The sequence below is a fragment of the Thamnophis elegans genome, chromosome 1 (genome assembly GCF_009769535.1).
Source record: "Thamnophis elegans isolate rThaEle1 chromosome 1, rThaEle1.pri, whole genome shotgun sequence".
Taxonomy (NCBI): Eukaryota; Metazoa; Chordata; class Lepidosauria; order Squamata; family Colubridae; genus Thamnophis; species Thamnophis elegans.
The window spans coordinates 166099556-166121691 of record NC_045541.1 but is presented as its reverse complement, the minus strand read 5'-3'; the positions used below and the strand labels follow the sequence as shown (position 1 = coordinate 166121691).

The following is a 22136-nucleotide window of genomic DNA, read 5'->3' as shown; positions in this document are numbered from 1 at the left end:
CTTGTGGCAGATGTAGAAATTATTTTCACTTAAAGAAGACTAGAATTTCCCACCCCATTTTACTACATTACTAATCCTTAAAGTGGTCACCACATCCTATTTTTTATAAAAATGACAGGCAGGTGGAAATGATCTTTATGTGTACTGAGGAGAAGGAAAGAGCGCATGGTATGTGTAGCTTTAAGAAAGTTGAGTTTTATGGTACCTTAAGGATTATGAAATTTATTATAATTAATCATAATTAATTATATTTATTCATGGTCCACTTCATCAGATATAGAGAGCGTCACCCACAACATCAAGGAAAATTACTGCATGTACTACCATTTGTTAGCAATATCCAATTTATTTTCACTGAACAAACTAGCCAATATGTATGGAAAAGAATAAATGGATACCAATCTGAAATGTCAGTGATAAAACAAAAGAAGACTCATTGGAAAATGGAACAGGAGATCAATAATAATTCTACTTTTTGGTCCATGCATTTTTTCCTGCAATATTTATTTTATTTTATTATAGAACTGCATATCTATAGGAGGTGGCATTTTAAATGGACACCATAAGCAATACAGTACAAATGAAATGCATAAAAACATTGAAACAACACCAAAAGATTGCATCGTTGCAAAATGTTATAATCATGTCACAATAGGTTTAACAGTTCTGAGCAAATTAGAGCTAAATTGAAATAAACAAGCCTTTCCTGGAACTTCAACGTGCAGAAATCAATGAGGAAGCAAACAATAGCTCTAGCAAAGGACCTATTTCTGAGCAAGACCATAAAACACAAGAGATATGCAGATTCATATGAAAAAGGAAACAGTCCTTTAGATAAGCCCTAATGTAGAAGTCAGTCTACTCTCAAATTGTGCTCTCTCCAGTTACTGTCAGGCTTGGGTGGGTTAGATTTAGAAAGAGAGCACATTTACAGCTGGATTGCTCACTTTTATGGAAAAGGTTGAGATGTTATTGTTGCTGTTATTTTATATATGTGTTACTATTGTAATAGTACCAAGAAATAGTATCAAAAACTTTCACAATAATTGCAATTCAATGCAATGAGATTTGCACAGAGCCTAATAAAAATGTTATCAACAGAACAGTATACTGGTATTTAAAACAGTGTTCTGAGATAGTATCGGATGTATATACAGCTTCAATCTTCTCAAGCTGATGCTTATCTGGAAGGGCCGGCTAAATAAGAGTCAAACTGTCAAATCCTTCACTAACCTAGTAATCAAGTAAAGAGCTTATAATCTTAAAGCCTGTCAAATTTCCACAGAAGCAAAAGAAGGAAAGGAACAGATTATTGGGCCCTTCAACGTCTGAAACCTGGAATTGAATTGAATTGAATTTATTTAGCTTGTATGCTGCCCTACTCCCGGAAGACTCAGGACTACAATTGTGGAATAAGAACCTGAAAAAAGACCCTGCTGAAGCGATCATAAACAATATAATAGCAGAGTTGGAAGGGACCTTGGAGGTCTTCTAGCCCAACCCCCTGCCTAGGCAGGAAACCCTATACCTTTTCAGACAAATGGCTATCCAACATCTTCTTAAAGACGTCCAGTGTTGCAGCATTCACAACGTCTGGAGACAAGCTGTTCCACTGATTAATTGTTCTAACTGTCAGAAAATTTCTCCTTAGTTCAAAGTTGCTTCTCTCCTTGCTTAGTTTCCACCCATTGCTTCTTGTTCTACACTTAGGTGCCTTGGAGAATAGCTTGACTCCCCCTTCTTTGTGGCAGCCCCTGAGAAATTGGAACACTGCTATCATGTCTCCCCTAGTCCTTCTTATAAAAACACACAATTGTTGGAAGAAATAAGGGCAGGCAGGTATTGGGGAATTTGTCATTTGAAAGCTCTGGTCTCTGGCTCAGTTAGATAGCCAGTGAACACCCCGCTGCTGTATAAACGTAGACCAACCTGAATGACCATGGTATTATAATTTAAGATATTTTTTTAAAAAATAAAATGATATATCATGGGTGTAGGACACCTAAGAAATTATCAAAAATGTACAAAGATACTTTAAGTCACTGTTGGAAATGTGAAAAACACAGAGGGATAGATTTCATTTACCACTTGTAAAAAAGCCAAGAAATTGTTGATACAAATACATACAATGATACAAAGAATGTTAAAGATTAATATGCCAAAACAAAAACAGCCATAACCTTTTTATTGGGAGTTAAGAATAGTCAACTGGAAAAGACTAGTGGAATATTAGTTGTGTATATGATAACGGCAGCAACATTATTATATGCACAAAGATGAAATTCCCACAATGGAGAAATGGATCATAAAAATGTCAGAACTAGCGGAAATGGCAAATCTGATCAAGGAGAAAACAACAAGTGCTTTTTTTAAAGATTGGAAAATTTTTATGGACGTCTTCCTAAAAGAAAAAAAAAGAATGAAATGATGATTTATGGGTTTAAAAGATTGAAACAGATGAGAATTAAATAAGAGGTTGAAGGGATTTTTGGAACAGGGAAGGGAGATTATAGGTTTGTTAATATCTGTTGAAAAGAAGGTTGGAAGTTATTACATTTCATAACTAGTTTTTCCTTTCTCTCTTTTCTTGCATTTCCTTTTCTTTAGATTTTCTTTTTTACTTTATGTAAAATCCTTAATATATATATGAATAAGTAATTTTTAAAAAAGGAACAACCTAAATGGCACTATTCTGAACTAAGATCTGGCAATAAAGAGAAATTGTGATCAACTGCCAGGAATCTATTACAATACTCTGGAAGTGGGACAACTAAAGACATATCAATAATACTGCTCTAAAATTGCTCACTGTATCCTACAAATATACAACATGTGAACATTAGCAATCTGCTGGTAGAATAAATACATTAGTGCAGTCAGAAGACAGTGAACAGAGGAGACAAATAAGAGGGAAGACTTAATAGAGAAAGGGAAGGATGATCAGATTGAAACACGACAATTTCCATATTCTACTTGAAGTACTAGATGGACATCCAAGAGAGAAATGCCTTTATGACGGCCTGTTGCAGTTGAACACGCATTGTCATCAAGTTCTACAAAAGACCAATAAATTGAACATTAGCATAATAATGATACCGGAAACCCTAATTGTAGATCAGGACACCCAAAGGATGAGTGGAGACGATAAAATAGTACTCAAGATTGATTCCTGAAAGGCATTCCCTGTAAGGGGAAATTCCCAAGATTTAAATCTATAGTGCAACATTGCAAAACGAGACAGAAAAGGTTCAACGCAATCATCACCAATAATGCCAAAGACTGTAACCTTGTGTAACTTAAACAACAGTGTCAGGTGGTCAAGTGTGTCAGATGCTGCCATCAGATTCAAAAAAATAGACATTGATGCAAGATGCTGGGTCCTTGCCAGAAAAGTGTTGTTCAAAATTCAAGAAAATGCCATCTCAGTTGAATGGAAAACTACCAGTAGTTAATGAACAGTTCACCTGGAATGTGATACAAGACAGAAAAATGGGTTAAAAGAGTATGATAAAAGAAGCCCTGCCTGATTTAGCCTCCCAAGACAGGGATAAAGTCAGAGGCAAGAGAAGAAATAAAGGGGTTGGGGGAGAAGGACTAGCAAGAGGAAAAGAAAGAGCATCATTCACCACTTTTATCAGGAAAAAAATTATCCCAGATCCTCAGGGAACAGTTGTACCTCCCAGCACAGAAAGATGTCATATCATGAGTCAAATCTTTGATCTGTGCAGTCCAGTATTGCTGATGCTGACTGGTAACCATATTAAGCGAGTCGAATGTTCTCAACAGAGCAGCCATTTGATATGGAAGATTTGCAGCAATCTCTTTGCATCGTTTGCTCGTCAGGAAAGAACATAACAGGATTCATAAACACAGCATCATTCGTATAACATATCCATGGTCTAGAATTCTATACAGTAGACTAAAAGGAAATATACTCAAGAGAATTCAACAAGTATGTCTTGGGAAATGCTTGATCTAAGAAAATTATCTGTTTTAATAAATTGAAATCCTCTATAATTTTATCTCCATGAGCCAGAACAGAGAATTTGGCCTGTTTTTTTGTCATTAGGAAAAGGATTGAAAATAAACTTATCATCACAGTATCCTGAATATAAATATACAGGAGTTTATATATTCATCTAATGCACCTGAAGCTAATGGGGGCATATGAGTGGATTAATTACCTTGCATACATCTCTGAATTAGAGAGGTTGACAACAGTGTGTTGATTTGCAAGGTACACATTGGGGAATTGCCGGCTAGACTGGGGAAAGAGGTCAAGAAAGGGTTTAGCTTGGAATTGTTGCACAGCTACAAACTGCATAATCATGACCTCCCCCCAAATCTATGAAGCCGTATCTGGTTATTCCCAGGGGAAAGGCAAGCCATCTGGTAAGATTCTTGTAATCTAGAAAGGGAAACAAAGTTACAGCCCAAGGCTATTCACAAGTGGTTCTGGTTGCTTGTGCCTGAGAGTGGTTTCTGGATTAGACACCAACTTTCAACATAACCTTATCTATATATAAAGTAGGAAGATGAATGATTAGAGATAATCAGCAGGCCTTGGGATGTATGTTAACAGATTAACAAAGTTGGAAGGGACCATGTAGGTCATACGGTCCAACCCCCTGCCCAAGCAGGAGACCCTGCACAATTTCTGACAAATGGCAGTTCAATCTCTTCTTGAAAGCCTCCAGTGATGAATCTAGAATTGCATGAACTAGGCTTTTGGTTATGCTTACAGTATGTTGGCCATAAACTACTTGAGAGACCGCCTGCTGCCAATTACCTCCCATAGACCCGTTAGATCGCACAGGGTCGGCCTCCTCCGGGTTCCATCTACCAGCCAATGCCATCTGGCTACCACCCAGGGGAGGGCCTTCTCTGTAGCAGCTCCGGCCCTTTGGAATGAACTCCCCACGGAGATTCGGACCCTCACCTCTCTCCAGGCCTTCCGGAAAGCCGTCAAAACCTGGCTGTGCCGGCAGGCCTGGGGTTGATGAGTTCCCCTCCCCTCTCGACTTGTATGGCTGTATGACTCTTGTGTATTTTAATTACGTGTATTGTGTTTGTATCCCCTTTTCCCCTTTTGAGTTGTTTGCCGCCCTGAGTCCCTCCCGGAGAAGGGCGGCATACAAATAAACTAAATCTAAATCTAAATCTAACCAGTGGCACGAGTACATTAAGGCTGATTAGTTTGGTCTGCATCTTCTCTACCTTATTAAAACCCATTATATAAAAATCTTTATTAAGTCATGAAGAAACTAGAAGTCAGTAGCAATTGGGTCCATTTAGGGTTGATCAAGGCATATGGAAGATTGCAAATTGCAATGTGAGAATAAAGGGTAAAAAGCATAAGTTAACAATAAAAATAAAAGAAACAAAAATAAATGTTATGTGTCTGCGATATTAATGGAAAGGTTAAGAATACACTATAGTCAGTCTAATTAAAAACTGGTGTAATCTTGTCAAGTGTGGCTAATTAATATTTAATTGTTTATTTATTGAATATGTCTCATTTAGATCCCAACACAAGTGTACACAGACTTTTAGTAGCTTGCAACTTGAAAGAAAAATAACCAAGAAAAATTTATGAAATAAAACTGATAGAATAAAATAGACAAATCTACACCGCAAAAGACATCACGCTCCAAATGCTCTCTTTGGGAAGCTTCCAGAAGGTGACCAGATTGCATGTCATGAAATGAAGGGATAGATTTAATTAAAAGTGAAAGGGCTAAAAGAGCCGAGGTGGCACAGTGGTTAAATGCAGCACTGCAGGCTACTTCAGCTGACTGCAGTTCGGCTGTTCAAATCTCACCGGCTCAGGGTTGACTCAGCCTTCCATCCTTCCGAGGTGGGTAAAATGAGGACCCGGATTGTTGTTGGGGGCAATATGCCGACTCTGTAAACCGCTTAGAGAGAGCTGAAAGCCCTATGAAGCGATATATAAGTCTAACTGCTATTGCTATTGCTATTAGAATATATAGCTTGGTATCATATAGGTTGCTGTGGGTGTACATGAAAATAGGAGCCCAGAGGTCAATGATGTTGCATGTTATGTTTCAATAATGATAATTAAAAAACTAGATATGAGTTTTTGGAGAAGTTGTGCATTGTTCTAAATTATTACAATGAATTAAAAATGGTCATACAGAAGATATGGAAGTTACTTGGAACAGTTAACAGTTAAAATATAATGTTATTACACCATACTGCTTCACTGTTAGTATTTCACGAGGGATGATTAACAAAATGAAGAAGTGAAAGAGACTGTGAATGAGAAAAATGTGCATATAAAATAAGGAATGTGCTACAAAAATAAGGAAGAAATAATACCACATCATGTGCATAGAGAGACAGTTGCAAATAACATAATCAAAGCGAGAATTGTTAAGGATGAAACAGGAAGAGAAACCACAGAGCAATTTTCATGGAAATAAGCTGTTTTGGAAATAGACAAAGAAGCTAAGCAAGTTTCCTCCAGCAGAATCAATGAAATTAAAAAATAATAGCGATAAAATTATTTCAGATGAAATGGAAATGCAGCACATTTTCCCCATAAGGAATAATGTAGTGAGTCACAAGGCAGCTGACACTAACAAGTTCTAGCTTGTTTGTTGAGTACCAAACAAACAAGTACCGGAACAAATATGTTTGTGTCAAAATGCGTTGAGTACCAAATTTGTTGAGTTTCAAAGCAGTTGAATACCAAGGTGCCATTGTATATACTTGCAGATTATCCCATATGCAGATAAGCTGAACCCAATTTTGGGGTGCCTTTTGGTACCCAAAATTCTTAGCTTATCTGCAAGTATATAGAACAGTGGTAATAGGAGAAATGTGAAGACATGAATTTGATTTGCTTATAGATTGACTATTCATTTGTCCAATGTGTGTGTGAGGCCTGCATTTGTGTCTTAACAGTTGGAAGAAAGTTGATACTGTTCCCCTGCCCAAAGGAAAAGGTTAGCAAGAATGAATACAGTAACTACAAGGAAAGTTAATTTATTGTGTGGAAAAGTATTTTGACAGATTTCTGACTGAAAGGGAATGAGAGGTGATGACGAACAACATTTGGAAAATGTGGTGTGGCTTTATGCCAGGCAGGAGGAGTACAACACAGATCTTTGCTTGTTAGTAGATCATTCAGGAATGTTTGAAGGTTTAACACAAGGCAAAATGTAAGTTTGTTGCTTTAGAGAAGTGTGTGACAAAACAAATATGATTGAATTAAGAAATGCTTTGTGCAATATGAAGGTTGGTTGCTGAATAATAAGAGTGGTGTATCTTGGAAGTCCAGCATGCATGGAAAGAAACAGAATGCACCATGCAAAGCTCAACATTGAGCAGGGAACAAGATGAGAATTGCTCAATATAATAAGGTGTAAGGAATGCATGTAGCGATGGTAGTGTACTTTGTATGCAGGTGAAGTGCTCTGTAGTTCAAATGCTTTATGTTGAATATTAGACAGATTGTACAATCCAATAAGAAGCATGGCTCTGAAAAGTTATGTATCAAAGATCAAGGTAGTTACGTTTGATGAGAAATATGCATTGAATAATTGCACATTATGCATAAATGGCCCAAAACTGGAGCACACAGATCACTTTGTATACCTTGATACACTTGCTAAAGATGAGGAATTGGATAAAAAAGCTATGAAGATGTGCAAATACTGGTAGAAAAAATAATGCATAATGTGTGGTCCATTGTGAAACATGAATGTTGAAAACTGGCTGTGTCTAAAGGTGGCTTTCTGCTTATTTGTTATATGGAAGTGAGAATTGTGTCAGAAAAACATCAAAACAGCTTCAGTGTATGGGTAATCCTTGACATAACAGTTCATTTAGTGACCATTCAAAGTTACAACAGCATTGAAAAAGCGACTTATGACCATTTTTCACACTTACGACCCTTACTGCATTCCCATGATGACGTGATTAAAATTCAGACGCTTAGGAACTGATTCATATTTATGATGGTTGCAGTTTCCTGGGGTCACTGGATGACCTTTTGCGACCTTCTGACAAAGTCAAAGGAGAAGTCAGGTTCACTTAATAATGTATGACTATGGTAGAAACAAGGATAACTTGCAAGATAGAATAGTATGGAAAGATACACTGAATAATGTTAACAGAAACTAGGTTTAGCTGTATGTTTTCCTATTTCATGCCATTAGGTTATATGACTATTATTTCTGACTCTCTTTCTTCCTTTGCATAACATTGTTTATCCCAAAAACGAATAGCATAAAAGATACACATGCATCTAGCACTAGAAATAGCACTTAGACAGTGCTGGGATTCAAAAAACATTACCACCAGTTCTGTGGGCGGGGTTTTGTGTGCAAGGAGGGGGAAGGATACTGCAAAATCCCTATTCCCACCCCACTCTCAAAACTTTTGCTACCTGTTCTCCAGAACCTTTCAGAACTGGCTGTATACCCACCTCTGCACTTGGACATATATACCGCTTCATAGTGCTTTTACAGCCTCTCTAAACAGTTTACAGAGCCAGCCTATTGCCCCAACAATCTGGGTCCTCATTTTACTGACCTCGGAAGGATGGAAGGCTGAGTCAACCTTGAGCCCATCAGAATCAAACTCTGGCAGTGAGCAGAGCTCGCCTGCAATACTGCATTCTTGACCACTGTGACACCATGGCTCTTTAAAGAATTGAATGTAGATGCAACTTTTTGCAAAGAATAATAACTGGGGAAGTTGACCCAAGCCATCTTTCCTTATATCCGTCTCCATCACTGCTCCAAGAATACACACTAAGATTTAACCCTGGGATCTTCTGAACAAAAATCCTGCCCTGTATCATTGAACTTCCGTTAACTTTTCAAATGTCATACATTCTGTAGGCCTGCAGAAGGATCAAGGAGGCGACGAGATCTTGGGAGAGTTGCTAATAGCACCATGGTGGCTCCAACCACGCTGGGCTTGCTAAACATGTCCACGACAACACCGGAGGTCCCAGAGGAACCGAAGCCTTTGAAGATGTCGGTTTTCAAGGAGTCAGTAGTCATCTCCAACTTGCAACACTTCACAGGGTACCGGATTGAGATCCAAGCCTGTAACCGTGAAGCTCTATCAGTATGCAGCGTTGCAGCCTACGTCAGTGCCAGGACTATGCCAGAAGGTGAGAAAGCATTTCCCAACTGGGTCCTATCTAATCAGCATGTTTACAAGACAAAGCACGGAGCAGGCTTGCTAATTTGCACTGATTGGCTTTTCCCCTCTCCTTCTGTTCTTTATCTATTAGTGAAAGCGGATGACATTGTTGGACCTGTGACTCATGTGTTAATAGACAAAAACATAGTCCACTTAAAGTGGCAGGAGCCAAAGGAGCCAAATGGCCTGATCATCCTCTATGAAGTAAGCTACGGACGCCTTGGAGACTCAGAGGTGAACCTTCAACCCTTTACTCTTCTTTCCTTGGGTGCTGTCTGCTTCCCTACCCCCTCATGCTTTTGTATAACATTTTAGGAAGAAGGGGGATTGAGGTCTAATGGACTTTTCCTCGTGAAACAGCTCTCTTTCTCTGTGTGTATGTGTATAAGAGAGAAAGAGCATACTTATCTCTTAGTTCTAACTGTATCTGACCCCAGCCCTGAGAAATTAGAACTCTGTTGTGGGATGAGTTGTACTGTGCACATCATTACTTATTCATCCTGCATTACACGACTGTCCACAGTTTCTTTGTTGGGATGCACAGAATACATTTTACATATGTAGCTCTTCTTTAGTTCATGTGGCACCTCTCTTGGGCAACAGAACACCCAATTATCTCTCTTCTACCCTTTAGGAACAACGCTCTTGTGTGTCTCGTCGACAGTTTTCCAATGACCAGGGCTTCAAGCTGCGAGGGCTGCAACCTGGCAATTACAGTGTGCGCATCCGAGCGACTTCCTTGGCTGGAAATGGGTCATGGACAGAACCCATCTACTTTTACATTTCTGATTATTGTAAGATCAAGATTTCTTGGCGCGCTGAGTTTCTAATTACTGGTTGGGTGGGGGGAGATAGCAGGAGCATGAAGAAATGGCTGGGCCTCATCCCTGCCTCCAGTGCGTTGTGCCTTCTCATGTCTCCTATCCTATGAGAGAACGTGGCCACCAGAAAAGATTAGCTCTGACATCAGACTAATCTTCAGAAATAGTTGTACTGGAGGTTATGAAACACGGAGTGGGAGGAAAGTCCAAGATCCTGTCTTACATTGTACTATACACTTTATTTCTTTTTTAACTCTAGTGAATGCTCCCACCAATCTTGTAGCCATCATTGTTCCAATCATTTTCGCTGTCTTTTTAATCATGTTTATTGGAGGAGGTTACGCCTTTGTTAAAAAAAGGTAAGTGTGTCTTGGCTGTCTTTTCAGAAAAAATATTGTCCTTTAACAATGCATTGAGATACAAATCAACTGACTATCCATAACAGACTTAGTTAAATTTAACCTGTACTTAGTTGCTGCTGACAGGAAAATATGCATGCGTGGATAGCTTCTTCCCTCTCATCAGTAATAATTTTGTTGGTATGTTTGATTTCTTGTTTTTTAAACATATTGGTTGTACATTCTTCGTTATTATGTAGAAAACTCTACCTCCCTTCTGGTGTTGGGCCTATGATTCCAAACTGCTAAATTTCATCTGGATTCTAAAAATTATTAATCTATGGGTTTTGGAATGTTTCCTATGACTGGCATGGTAGCCTTCTGTTTTAAATATAATTATTGGTTGTTTTTTTCTCCTAATCCCTAAATTACTGTGAACAGCTGCTTTGCCAGTAGCAAATGTTTTATGTTAAATGGTCTTACTTCCCTCCTCTTTTCAGGCAAACAGAAGGACCAACGGGACCACTCTATGCATCTTCTAATCCAGAGTATCTCAGTGCCAGTGATGGTGAGAGGCAGCTTCGTTTTGACTGTTGACTTTTTTCCCCCCAGAGGTTGTGACCAAATGTTTCAACATTTTGAAAAAGTGGTTCCCCATAAGTTGTATTTCGTATTTAAGTACAATGACAATAAAGATTTACTTATAAGTGGGAGCCTAAGATAATTTGTGATAGCACTTGATGTTCTTCACTATTTACTTTAAAGAATAGAAAGTGAGGCGTCCCGTGGAGTCCCACAGATTCGGTCCTAAGACTGGTAGTTTCTGACATTTCCTTAATGGTTTGGATGAAGAGCTGAAAATTTCTCATCAAAATTTACATATGGAGTAAAACTACTGGGATATATTTTTTTTCAGTACAAGCAGCAACAAAATTCCAAAACCCTGGATTGGTTGAAGAAATGTGCTAAAAGTGACAGTGAAAATTAAGAGGGGCACATGCAAAATTCTTTATTGTATCTAGAAAACAGAAATCTAATCCCCAATTGTAAGACTGGGGGATTCTTGGCTTGGTAAAAGCTTACGTGAAGGGGGAGGGACTTGATTGGTTGGAAAGGACTCGATAGCCTACAAGTCCTTTCCAACTCTTGATTCTGCCTTGTGAAAAAATGATTGAAGGGTCAGAGAAGGGCTTATAAAGTCACCGCAGAAGGAAATTTGGCTAGGAAGCACATACAGTCTTCTAAGTAAATGGAAGTTGCTGTGTAAAGGAAAATCTTTACTTTTTTTGTACCGAAAAAGTGACCAGAAACCAAGAAATTTTTGAATTCTAATCTCAACTTAGATGTGAAAAACAGTTGGGTGACTTTGAGTAAGTCATTCTCTCAGCCCAGCTCACCTCTCAAGGTGATTGTTGTTGTGGGGGGGGGAAAGGAGGAAAAATGAATATTAGGTATGTTAGCTGCTTTGAGCTATTTAACAAAAATAATAATAAAGGGATAAAAACAAAATAGATATATAAATGAAAACTAATTAAAATATAGGAGAAAGGAAGGAAAAATTAATAGCCTTCAGTTCCTGTAAAATTTACCTGTCTGGAAGTCTTAGTTGTAATGGAGACAGTTTTACAGGACGATAATAGTTGTTTCTGGTTGTTCAACCTTCTTTAGGATACAGCAATGTGAGAAAAATAATTGTAACTTATCATGGGAAATTCTTGCCCTAAGGGAAAACTTGTTTTAGTTTGGAAGAGGTTTGGGCCTAGCCCAATTGTGGGATTCCTATCTGGGTTATCTGGGTTTGAGATCAGCCAGTTTTGTGTATATTGATTCTTTCTCCGCTTCTCCCTCTACTCGTAAACTACAGTTTACATCCCTGATGAATGGGAGGTCCCACGGGAGAAAATTGCCCTCCTGCAAGAGTTGGGACAAGGCTCCTTTGGCATGGTGTATGAGGGAATTGCCAAAGACATTGTGAAAGGCGAGGGGGAGACACGAGTAGCAGTCAAGACCGTAAACGAATCCGCCAGCCTGCGTGAGCGTATTGAGTTCCTCAACGAAGCTTCTGTGATGAAAGGTTTCAGCTGCCACCACGTGGTAAGAGGGGAAGGCTGCTGCTACTTGCTGGCACATGTTTATGGTTTGGGGGAGGGAGGCCTGTCCTATTCAGTTTGCATTGAGAATAAGTCTTTGCATCTTTATCATAACTTCTTAATTTGGGGGGGGGGTTTCTCAATATGAACTATGAAGACATAGATGATGCAATGAGGTTTTGGTTAGAATAAGAAATGTCTTTGGAACTGCTGTAGTTATAGGATAAAGCATATACTTTGTGTTGAGAGGGCATGTCACGCTGAGCCTGACAACTCGTGTGCAAGGGGGTGAGCTCCTGTTCCTGCCCCAGCTCCTGCTGGCCTAGAAGTTTGAAAGCATGCAAATGCAAGTAGATAAATATGTTCCCCTTTGGTGGGAAGGTAACTACCTTCCATGTGCCTTGGCGTACAGTCATGCTGGTCACATAACCACAGAAATATCTTTTTTTAAATAAAGTTTTTTACTTTTTGTTCTCTATATATACATTCACATAATTCTTTTTTTTTACATTCATGGTTCTTATACATTTGTCATTCCATTTATAGAATTGTAATATTCCATTTGGATTGTTTTGTTTACCATCCCTCGCTTATTTTGACACCACCTTCTTCTTCTTTCTTTTTCTCCCTCCCACCCTTCTCTTCCTTCCTTCCTCCTTTCCCTTCCTTCTTCCCTTACCTCTCCCCCCTCCTCCTCTCTTCCTCTTCCCCTTCCTCTCCTCTCTCCTTCTCCCTTCCATCTTCCTCTCCTCCTCTCTATCTTCCTTCCCTCCTTTTCTTCTCATCTCCTCTCCTCTCTTCCTTTCTCTCCCTCTCTCCTTTCTCTCCTTTCTTCTTTTCTCCTCTCCTTTCCCTTCATTCTTCCCTTACCACTCTACCTCTTCCTGTTCTTACCCTCTCTCCTTCTCACCTTCTCCCTTCCATCTTCCTCTCCTCACCTTCTCTCTTCCTTCCCTCCTTTACCTCTCATTTCTTCTCTTCCTTTCTTTTTTTATTGCTGCAAGTGTCTCTTCCAGTTCTTAACTTCTATTTTCTTGGGATAGTGTTTCCGCAAACCCAAAAATCTTTATACATCAGTTCTTGTTTTTTAAAAAAAGAATATTTTTCTTTTTTGGTCAGACAAAGACAAACAACACATAACACATAGAACCTTTTTCAATCACGTACAGCATGTCGTTTGGTTGTAAAGTTTTTGTGCATCACTTCCATAGTCCTCACTTTCAAATGTATGTAAGATCACAAATTATCAACTCATTTCAAACAAATTCTCATATCATCAATCCAATATATTATATAAAAATATTATAATTATTAAACATTCATTTGACTATAAATTGCTTTAACATCCTTTTGTATGAAATATCCTAAGTTTGAAGTAAAACTATATAATAGCATTCCATTAAATTCTCCTAAAATCATCCAATAACATTTCATCTTTCTAACATATTCTAAATAAAAATTGATTATATTTAATAACAAATACTTTTAAATCTCCTCTCATAGTCCTCATTTGCAGTTTATATAAAATTTCATATCCTCAAACTAGTACGTATATATGTATTATTATCATTATTACTCATTTATATGACTATATATAATACTCTAAATTTAACTAAGTTTGACTTAATTTTTATTATAAACTTTCACTACATCAACCTGTATCTTTCCAGTAGTAGTGCAGTTTTATATCTCGTGTCATTTGTGGAATTAATATTCTGGTTGTTTCCTGAGTAGGTCTTTTATGGACTTCTTTTCGTTGTTGCTCATTGTCTATCTTACGAGCACTCGAAACCCTCCATCTGTTCCTTTCATCAACTTATCTTTGGTTATCACTGATGTTTCAGTCAAGATTTTTCTCCTTAGTTCCATCAAATTTTCTCTTTTTTCTTCTTCGTACTTTGAGGTCTGAGGTAGAGTTCCAGTCCACCTATCTTCCCTTTCTTATCTCTTTGTTCCTTTCTTCCTCAATTTTTCCATTTTGCTGTTCTTTGTTCTGCATCATCCATTCTCATCTCAATTTTCTCTGTTATTACTAATATTTTATGAATTTTAAACATAATCATTTACAATATTAATGTTTCTTTTTCATGTTGCACCATCCTTCCAACTTATAAACGTTGCCACTATAGCATTTAAGGCTTTTATTGTATTCCAAACAAGTTCATTATAGTCTTTCAGGTCAAGGCTTTGTCTTCACTGCAGTCCAGCTACTAATAGAAACTCCAAAAGAGCACCTGTGTAAACAATCCATGCTCTTTCCACTATTGCTCTCAATAAACAAACTGAAAGGCTTTGAAGTATAACTCAGATGATCAAAGAGAAGAGAGAAAAAACAATGTTTTCAAGCCTTCAGCTTAAAGTGGCAGTGTTACTTTTTCTCTCTCTGCTGTTACAGCCCTCTTTAAATAGCAGACTTACAGAGAAAAATTCTTAATTAAAAAAAAATCCAATCAAACTTTGTAAAAAAAAGAAATTTTTAATCCACAAGTATATATAGAAAAAATAAAGAATAAAAAGTAGAAAAAGAAAAACAGCCTTCCAATTTAAAAAATGGAAACATTTGCAGAACTTCCATTTGTAAAAAGAGAAATTTAAAAAGGATAACACACTAAGTTTAATGTAGCTTAATTTCGCCACTTGTTTTCTTTTGTCTTCAATTGTAATTTAGTTTTAATTTTCTTTGGGTAGTCTCTTTTCTAATAATAAAATTTCCTCACCAATCCGACACACTTTCTCTTCCGTTTTCTTTCCATTCGGGAGCTGTCCCAACTTCAGCAGCTTCAGGGCTGGGTTTCGTCATTGGAAAAAGAGCTTCTCCTGGATCAATCAGGGACTTTGCGGTGTCCCTGAGATCAGCAGGACATACTCTTCTCTATCACCGTCTCTTCGGGACAGTTTAAGTCCAAAAGGACTGTTCAGTGGCAGAAATATCGACTGCAATTTTGGAGCTCCAAGATTGCATGTCATATCGTTGCGACGTCAGCTCACCCCCCCCCCCCAAAAAAAAAACCCCAGAGAAATATTTTCAGACAATGCTGGCTCCTTCAGCTAAGAAACAAAGATGAGCACCACCCCTGGATTTGGAAATAACTGAGGTGGGGAAATCTTTATGTTTTGTGCTGAGAAGGTTCTTGGTGAAATTATTTAAAACCACAGCAAGGAAGGAAACACTCCAGAATGCTTTGAACTTTGGAGAATTGCAACAATGCCAACATAGAAAGGACCAATGGGTTTATTTTCTTCAACAATAACAAAAGTCCTCTTTGGTTTTGAAAAACATTACAAGATTCTCTTTTACTCTTGGAACATTATATCTCCTCCTCCTCCTCCTCTTCTTCTTCATACTTCTGTTGTTATGACTCACTCATAACATGACTCTGGCCAGCTAAACAATTATTATCCTATGGGTGACTAAGAAAAATAGATGTAGCCACAGCACTAAGAGAGGCTTATTTAGCAGCCTGGGCTAGCATCAGGATGAAGAACCAGATCTTTATCACGTTGCAAAAGGCCATCAGTGGCCAGTAAGGGCCACCTAAATTTCTGGAAATAGGCTGTTTCATAGGGTGGGCACCATGACAGAGGAGCCATTTCTGGATCCCTTTAGGTGACATGGTTTAAAACAAGACATCTGAAGCCTGCCTCCCTGTCAGACAATGTGCCATAAGCAGAAATAATAATGGAAATAGGCAGTCCCACAAATGACCTGTGCTATGAAATTATTTATAGGTAAATACCAGCACATTGAATTGTCCTAGAATCCCATTGGAATCTAATGCAACTCACTAAGTGTGTCTTAAAATTGGCCTTTCTTCTTACTTCTTTCATTAGGTTCGTCTCTTAGGTGTAGTATCAAAAGGGCAACCAACACTAGTAGTTATGGAGCTGATGGCACATGGAGACATGAAAAGCTATTTGAGGTCTTTACGGCCAGATGCAGAGGTAAGATTTTGGCGTGACTGATTTGTGGACAGAAATGAGGAAATGGGAAAGATGAAAAGGAGATTGTGTTTGTATCCCAATGGCTAATAATTGTTTTGGCTTGACTTTCAGAATAACCCTGGCCGTCCCCCTCCAACTCTCCAAGAGATGATTCAAATGGCTGGTGAGATTGCTGATGGCATGGCTTATCTGAATGCCAAGAAATTCGTCCATAGAGATTTGGCAGCGCGAAACTGTATGGTGGCTGAAGATTTCACAGTCAAAATCGGAGGTATGGTCACCTTGCAGAATGCTCAGATTCTTATGGAAATAAGGGATCGATTTTGGGTGGTTGTTAATTGGATTTGGTAGGATTAGTGAATCGGTGAATTAATAACAGTTCCAGGGCAACTTGCAGCTAATGGCTCCGATAAAATTCCTGATAGGAATTCGACATCTTTCCCATGTTACTGCTTGAAGCTGTAGCTGTTTTCCAAATTAATATCTGAGTGCAACATTCTTTTTTCTTCAGACTTTGGCATGACCAGAGATATCTATGAGACAGATTATTACCGCAAAGGAGGAAAGGGTTTGCTGCCTGTGCGCTGGATGGCTCCAGAGTCATTGAAGGATGGTGTCTTCACAGCCTGTTCAGATGTGTGGTAAGAAGATACCTGTTGCTTCAAGTCGGTCAGCAAGTCCTGATCCTGTTGCTATCCTCTCTCTTTGGACTAGCTGCTTGACTTTAACTAGAGTAGAAAAAACAAGAGAGGCATTGATACCTGCCTGTGATCAAGCTGACACAAGGGGACTACATTCTTCTTGTTTACTTGCCCTCCTTTCAGCTGTTCTGTGGGTGGCACGAAGAATCTCTTCAGCATCTTTCATTCCTTCCTTCTTATTTCCTGCAGGTCTTTTGGCGTTGTCCTTTGGGAGATCAGCAGTTTAGCAGAGCAGCCTTACCAAGGACTCTCCAATGAGCAGGTCCTCAAGTTTGTCATGGATGGGGGTTGCCTCGAATGGCCAGAAAACTGTGCAGAGAGACTGTAAGTATCGGGAGTCAAAGTCTGTTTTTGCAGAAATATAAAGGCTAAGGAACTACGCGTAGTGGACCGTATTCCACCTGTTTTAAGGAAATACAAGTCTAATGCGTAGCTGCAGAAAGCTTTGGGGGCTGTGTAGTGGTGTGTAGGAATGATTTTGGGAGACAGGACTCAACCCAACAGATAAAAGGTAACTTAGCCCACAGCAGGAATGTGAGCAAGGCCGTGGCTCAGAAGAAACCCTCCCTAGTTTCTTCAGCTGTAAAGGGGACGGAAGAAGAAATGTACTTTTAGATTATTTTTCCAATCCAAGTGAGAAAAGGTTATGTGCACATTCCTCCTCTGCATCACGAATGTTCAATAGAGAGAAAAGGAAACCTCCACTCCAGTGTGGAAACCTTTTATCTTTTAATTGGGGCTGGAAGCAAGAATTTGTTGGACAAAACCTTAACCTAGTTTGTTTGCAATTCCAGCCACAACCTCATGCAGATGTGTTGGCAGTACAATCCCAAGATGCGCCCCTCCTTCATCGAGATCATTGAAATGCTGAAGGAGGATCTCCACCTGACTTTCCGAGAAGTCTCATTTTTCTACAGTGAGGAGAATAAGCCACCGGAGACCGAAGAGTATGAACTGGACTTTGAAAACATGGAGAGCATCCCTCTTGACCCGTCCTCTTACTCTCAGCGGGATGAGATCCTCGGGCGGGACAATGGGCCCTCTCTAGGGTTCAAAGGGAACTATGAAGAGCACATCCCTTACACTCACATGAATGGTGGCAAGAAGAATGGCCGTATCCTCTCCATGCCTCACTCAAGCCCATCCTAATAGTCCCCTTGGCTTTCCCTCATGATAACAAATCTCAGGACTTGCAGTATTGCTGGTACAGCATTTGAGACACACCGACTCACTTTCTATTCAGATTTTTAATCATCAAAAAGCAGAATGACCATTTGGGAATAGGGGAGGGTGTCTTCTTGTGTGTGTTCTGTTCTCTTCTTTTTTTTGGTGCAACAATTCACTTGCTGTCCGCGGACTTTTATCTGTGAAACAAATGGACAATTCTGTGGCTGCTGATCTCCTCGTGCAACTCTTGATTTTGAGAATGGAAGTGATTTCACACGACGACGCGTCAGAAAAGAGAACTTCTGTCTGCCTTTGTTCTGAGCAGAGGAACTGCGGGTTCTCTCTACTACTGCAGGGAAGGGAGCCTTGGACTGGATCTTTCCCAAGCAGAACCTGGAGCTCTTCTCTTCTGCCAGCCTCTCTGGGGAGCCTCTTTTGGGATTTTAGCATTTTTTTAAAACAAAAAAAAAAAGACTGAAGGATCTTCAGGATGTGTGTGGAATATGGTCTGTCTTTTTTCCTTTGATTTGACCAACAGCTGCTGCTTTTCTTCTTAATGGATGAACTAACTAGTATGTGTGCCCTGAATGTATATGTGTGTGCGTATGTATGGAGGTAGAGGTGAAAATGGATAAGTCCTTTTGTACATAATAAGTTTTATTATCTAACCACAGAGGTGAGAGGGTGTCCCTGTCCTTCCTGCCTGGCCCAAATTCCTCTTGACACGAATGAATTTTAAATACATTATTTTTATACTGAAGAACTCTTTGTGGGGGGAATTGCATCTCCTCTGCCATTCAGCAAAACGAGGTAGCCAAAGTGGTAGCCAATATTCTGTTTAGGATTTTGTGAGACATGACAAGACTAAACAAGGCAACCCAAGCCAAATTCTCTCCCCTGCCTCTTACCAACCTGCCTCATGACTCTAGAGCTCTGTCTGGTTAGCATTAAGTGTATATGTTTGTTGTGACATATTTAAATCATAGATAGTGACCCACCGTATAAATTATTGACACCTTCCTCGGTCTTGTTTGTTTGTTTGTTTAGCTTTTGCCCTGTCAAGGGGAAAAGAGGAGGAGCTTGCTTGTTTGGTCTTTAAGGGGCCTTAAGTGTGTAAGCTGATTCTGGCAAGTTAAGTGCTAGGAGATATAGTGCACAAACCTGTACTTTAATATTCAAATAATAGAGTGGCATGTGCATATTAATTTTTTGAAAATATTTCACAAACCCACCGTTATACGAATTCTGAAACAGTTGGTCACCAATGGTGAAAATCAAGCCTTAGCAGCTCTCTCGGAGGTCTCTTAGCTCTGAAAGTTACGTGGAGCCTGCCTACATTTTACTGGTCTCTGTTAATCTTCCTCTTCCCAATTTGTGGGGGTCGTTTCAGTATGTGGCCGGACCAGAGAAAAGCTACATAATCTCTCAACTAGAAAATGCTCTAGCTAAGGGAGGAAAAAAGGAATCAGAACCAGCTCCTTCTGCTCGCAAAGTGATCATGTAAATTGAGCTCTGGAACCTCCACACTCAGCCTTTTGAGTCAATGGTTGCGTTCTTCCCCTTGGCTTTTTCCTGCCGTTTCTGCTTAGTAAGCACAGTGTATGATGGGGCCAGAGAGTAAATATCCAGTGGCACACTGTCTGTCCCCCATTTACTTGCACACCTTTGCATAAAATGAACAGAAGCAACGCAGGCGCCTTCCTCAGATCTGCACTCAAGCTTCTGCGGAAGAACTGTGTGGAAGAAAGTAGATTTTCTGAGGTTTATCCATCAATAGTCAACCAATGCCCGAGTTGGTAACCTCCAAGGAAAGGAAGCCTTGTTGGTCCCAAAACAATAGATCCTCAACAATTACTTCCGGAGAATATATGGGGCTTGGAGAGTCTGTACTGTAGTCCGTTGAGAATTTATCTTGCCCACTTTTAAAATCCTGTAGGCTCAAAGACTGCTAGAAAATGAATTTTAAAAAGGGAAGCAGAGGAGGATGGCATATTTGTAAAGTTTACTGGTTAGAAAGGATGTACTCTTTCTACATGTGTGGCAATGCTATCTCCGTTTGTTTCTCCATCAGTGAAGATTATGTATTTCAGTCCCCACCAGTATAGATTATGTGTTTGTAAGTACTTCTCTCTAGGTTATGAAGTTCAGAAGAAGCTTCTGAATTTAGTTTTCGGATGGTGTCTCCCCAATCTCCAGTGCACTTTAACCTTTTTGTTGCCTGCCCAGGCCTTCCCCCAGTCTGCCCCATAAGTATGTGGGCTCTGTCTTAATCATTTATATCTCTGAAGTTCCAACTTCACATTTCAAGTGCTCTTCAGTGCAAGATGAATCCGTTCGTCTGCTGTAAAAGGACCTCACCAGAAGCTTTCTTTATCTTTAGTTTTCCTGTGTTTTACATAAGCTTTTAATTTTTTTTCCTCCTTATAATGTGAATTTTTATGAAAAAATTAAAACACCAAAAGGATATGTGTTATCATTATATTTTTAAAAAAGCAAATTTTAGGAGTTTGGGTTTCAATCTATGTTAAGACCTTAAACTCTTGAACTTGTCAGTGTTCTGCATCCATATCATCTAGAGGAGATGGTATGTAGCTCTTCTTATATTTTAGTCCCATCTGTTTCCCCAATTAGTTGGCATGAAAGAACAAGGATGGTCTCCAGGGATTTTCTCCTTTTCACTTCCCTCTTTCCTCCTGAAGTGCTTCTAGATATTTCTTTGGGGGGGGGGGAAGCAAAACAATGTTCTCCCGACATTTGAGAGTGATCGTCTCACCTACACAGTTGCTTTATTGATTTTGGGGGCCGGGGTGGGGTGGGGAGATGAGAAATTAAAAACAGTGAGTTGTCTTAAAACCCTAAAACAAGCATTTCTAGAAATTTTTTATATCATCCCACTGAATTATCCTTACATGGAGGAGTCTGAACTAGCATCCCTGTGATTGAGAACATGAACCATGCCAGTGTTTTGAGTCTTTGAGGGAGGAGACCACGAGCAGATTCAACCATCTCCCCCCCCCCCAAGAGGATTTCTGCTCTTCTTGTAGGCATAGCAAAAAGGTTGCCTTAGAAGCCAGTCAACTTCTTCCCAGTTTATGTGTGTATATGATCACAGAACACAGTTTTTGATTGTTGGGTTTTTATATATATATCTATCTATTAAAAAAGCCTCTTGTTTTAAAATAAAGGATCAACATGTGCCATGGTTTTGAAAAAAAAAATAGAGAATATACTCACTTGATTTATTTTTTCAGTGCTTTCATATAAGAGCCGAGCAGTGATATGTACAGAGAGTATCTTTGAATATAAAAGTGAAAATTTGCTGTGTGTAAAATATTAAACAATTAACTGTTTATATTAAAAAAATAAATTCTGAATAAATTATCCAAGGATATATCTAACAGATGACTCCTTTTGTCCTTTTTGTTCACTGGCATCTATTATTTTTGTTTTGTTAGTTGCAAAGTCGTGTCCAACCCATCGCGACCCCATGGACAACACTCCTCCAGGCCCTCCTGTCCTCTACCATCCTCTGGAGTTCATTTAATCTCACACCACCTGCTTCAGTGACTCCATCCAGCCACCTCATTCTCTGTCGTCCCCTTCTTCTTTTGCCCTCAATCTTTCCCAGCATTAGGTTCTTCTCCAGTGAGTCCTTCCTTCTCATTAGGTAGCCAAAGTATTTTGAGTTTCCTCTTCAGGATCTGGCCTTCTAAAGACCAGTCAAGGTTGATCTCCTCTAGGACTGACCGGTTTGAATGCCTTACAGTCCAAGGACTTGCAAGAATCTTCTCCAGCACCATAGTTCAAAGGCCTCAATTCTTAGACGCTCAGCCTTTCTTATGGTCTAACTTTCACAGCCATACAATGCAACTGGGAAAACCATAGACATGACTATAC

At 39.2% G+C, this 22136-nt stretch overlaps 1 protein-coding gene across 1 annotated transcript in view; it reads left to right on the top strand.

Annotated features, from left to right (window-relative positions):
• Window positions 1-21637, top strand: part of INSR (insulin receptor) — an 84334-nt gene extending 62697 nt beyond the window's left edge. The window contains exons 11-21 of the mRNA XM_032238397.1: window positions 8871-9148; window positions 9272-9414; window positions 9815-9974; window positions 10261-10360; window positions 10840-10907; window positions 12204-12433; window positions 16261-16371; window positions 16483-16642; window positions 16883-17012; window positions 17262-17396; window positions 17867-21637. Of these exons, the coding sequence (XP_032094288.1) occupies window positions 8871-9148; window positions 9272-9414; window positions 9815-9974; window positions 10261-10360; window positions 10840-10907; window positions 12204-12433; window positions 16261-16371; window positions 16483-16642; window positions 16883-17012; window positions 17262-17396; window positions 17867-18221 (1870 nt within the window). The 3' untranslated portion in view covers window positions 18222-21637. The remainder of the gene's footprint in view (window positions 1-8870; window positions 9149-9271; window positions 9415-9814; window positions 9975-10260; window positions 10361-10839; window positions 10908-12203; window positions 12434-16260; window positions 16372-16482; window positions 16643-16882; window positions 17013-17261; window positions 17397-17866) is intronic.
• Window positions 21638-22136: the final 499 nt, after the last annotated feature.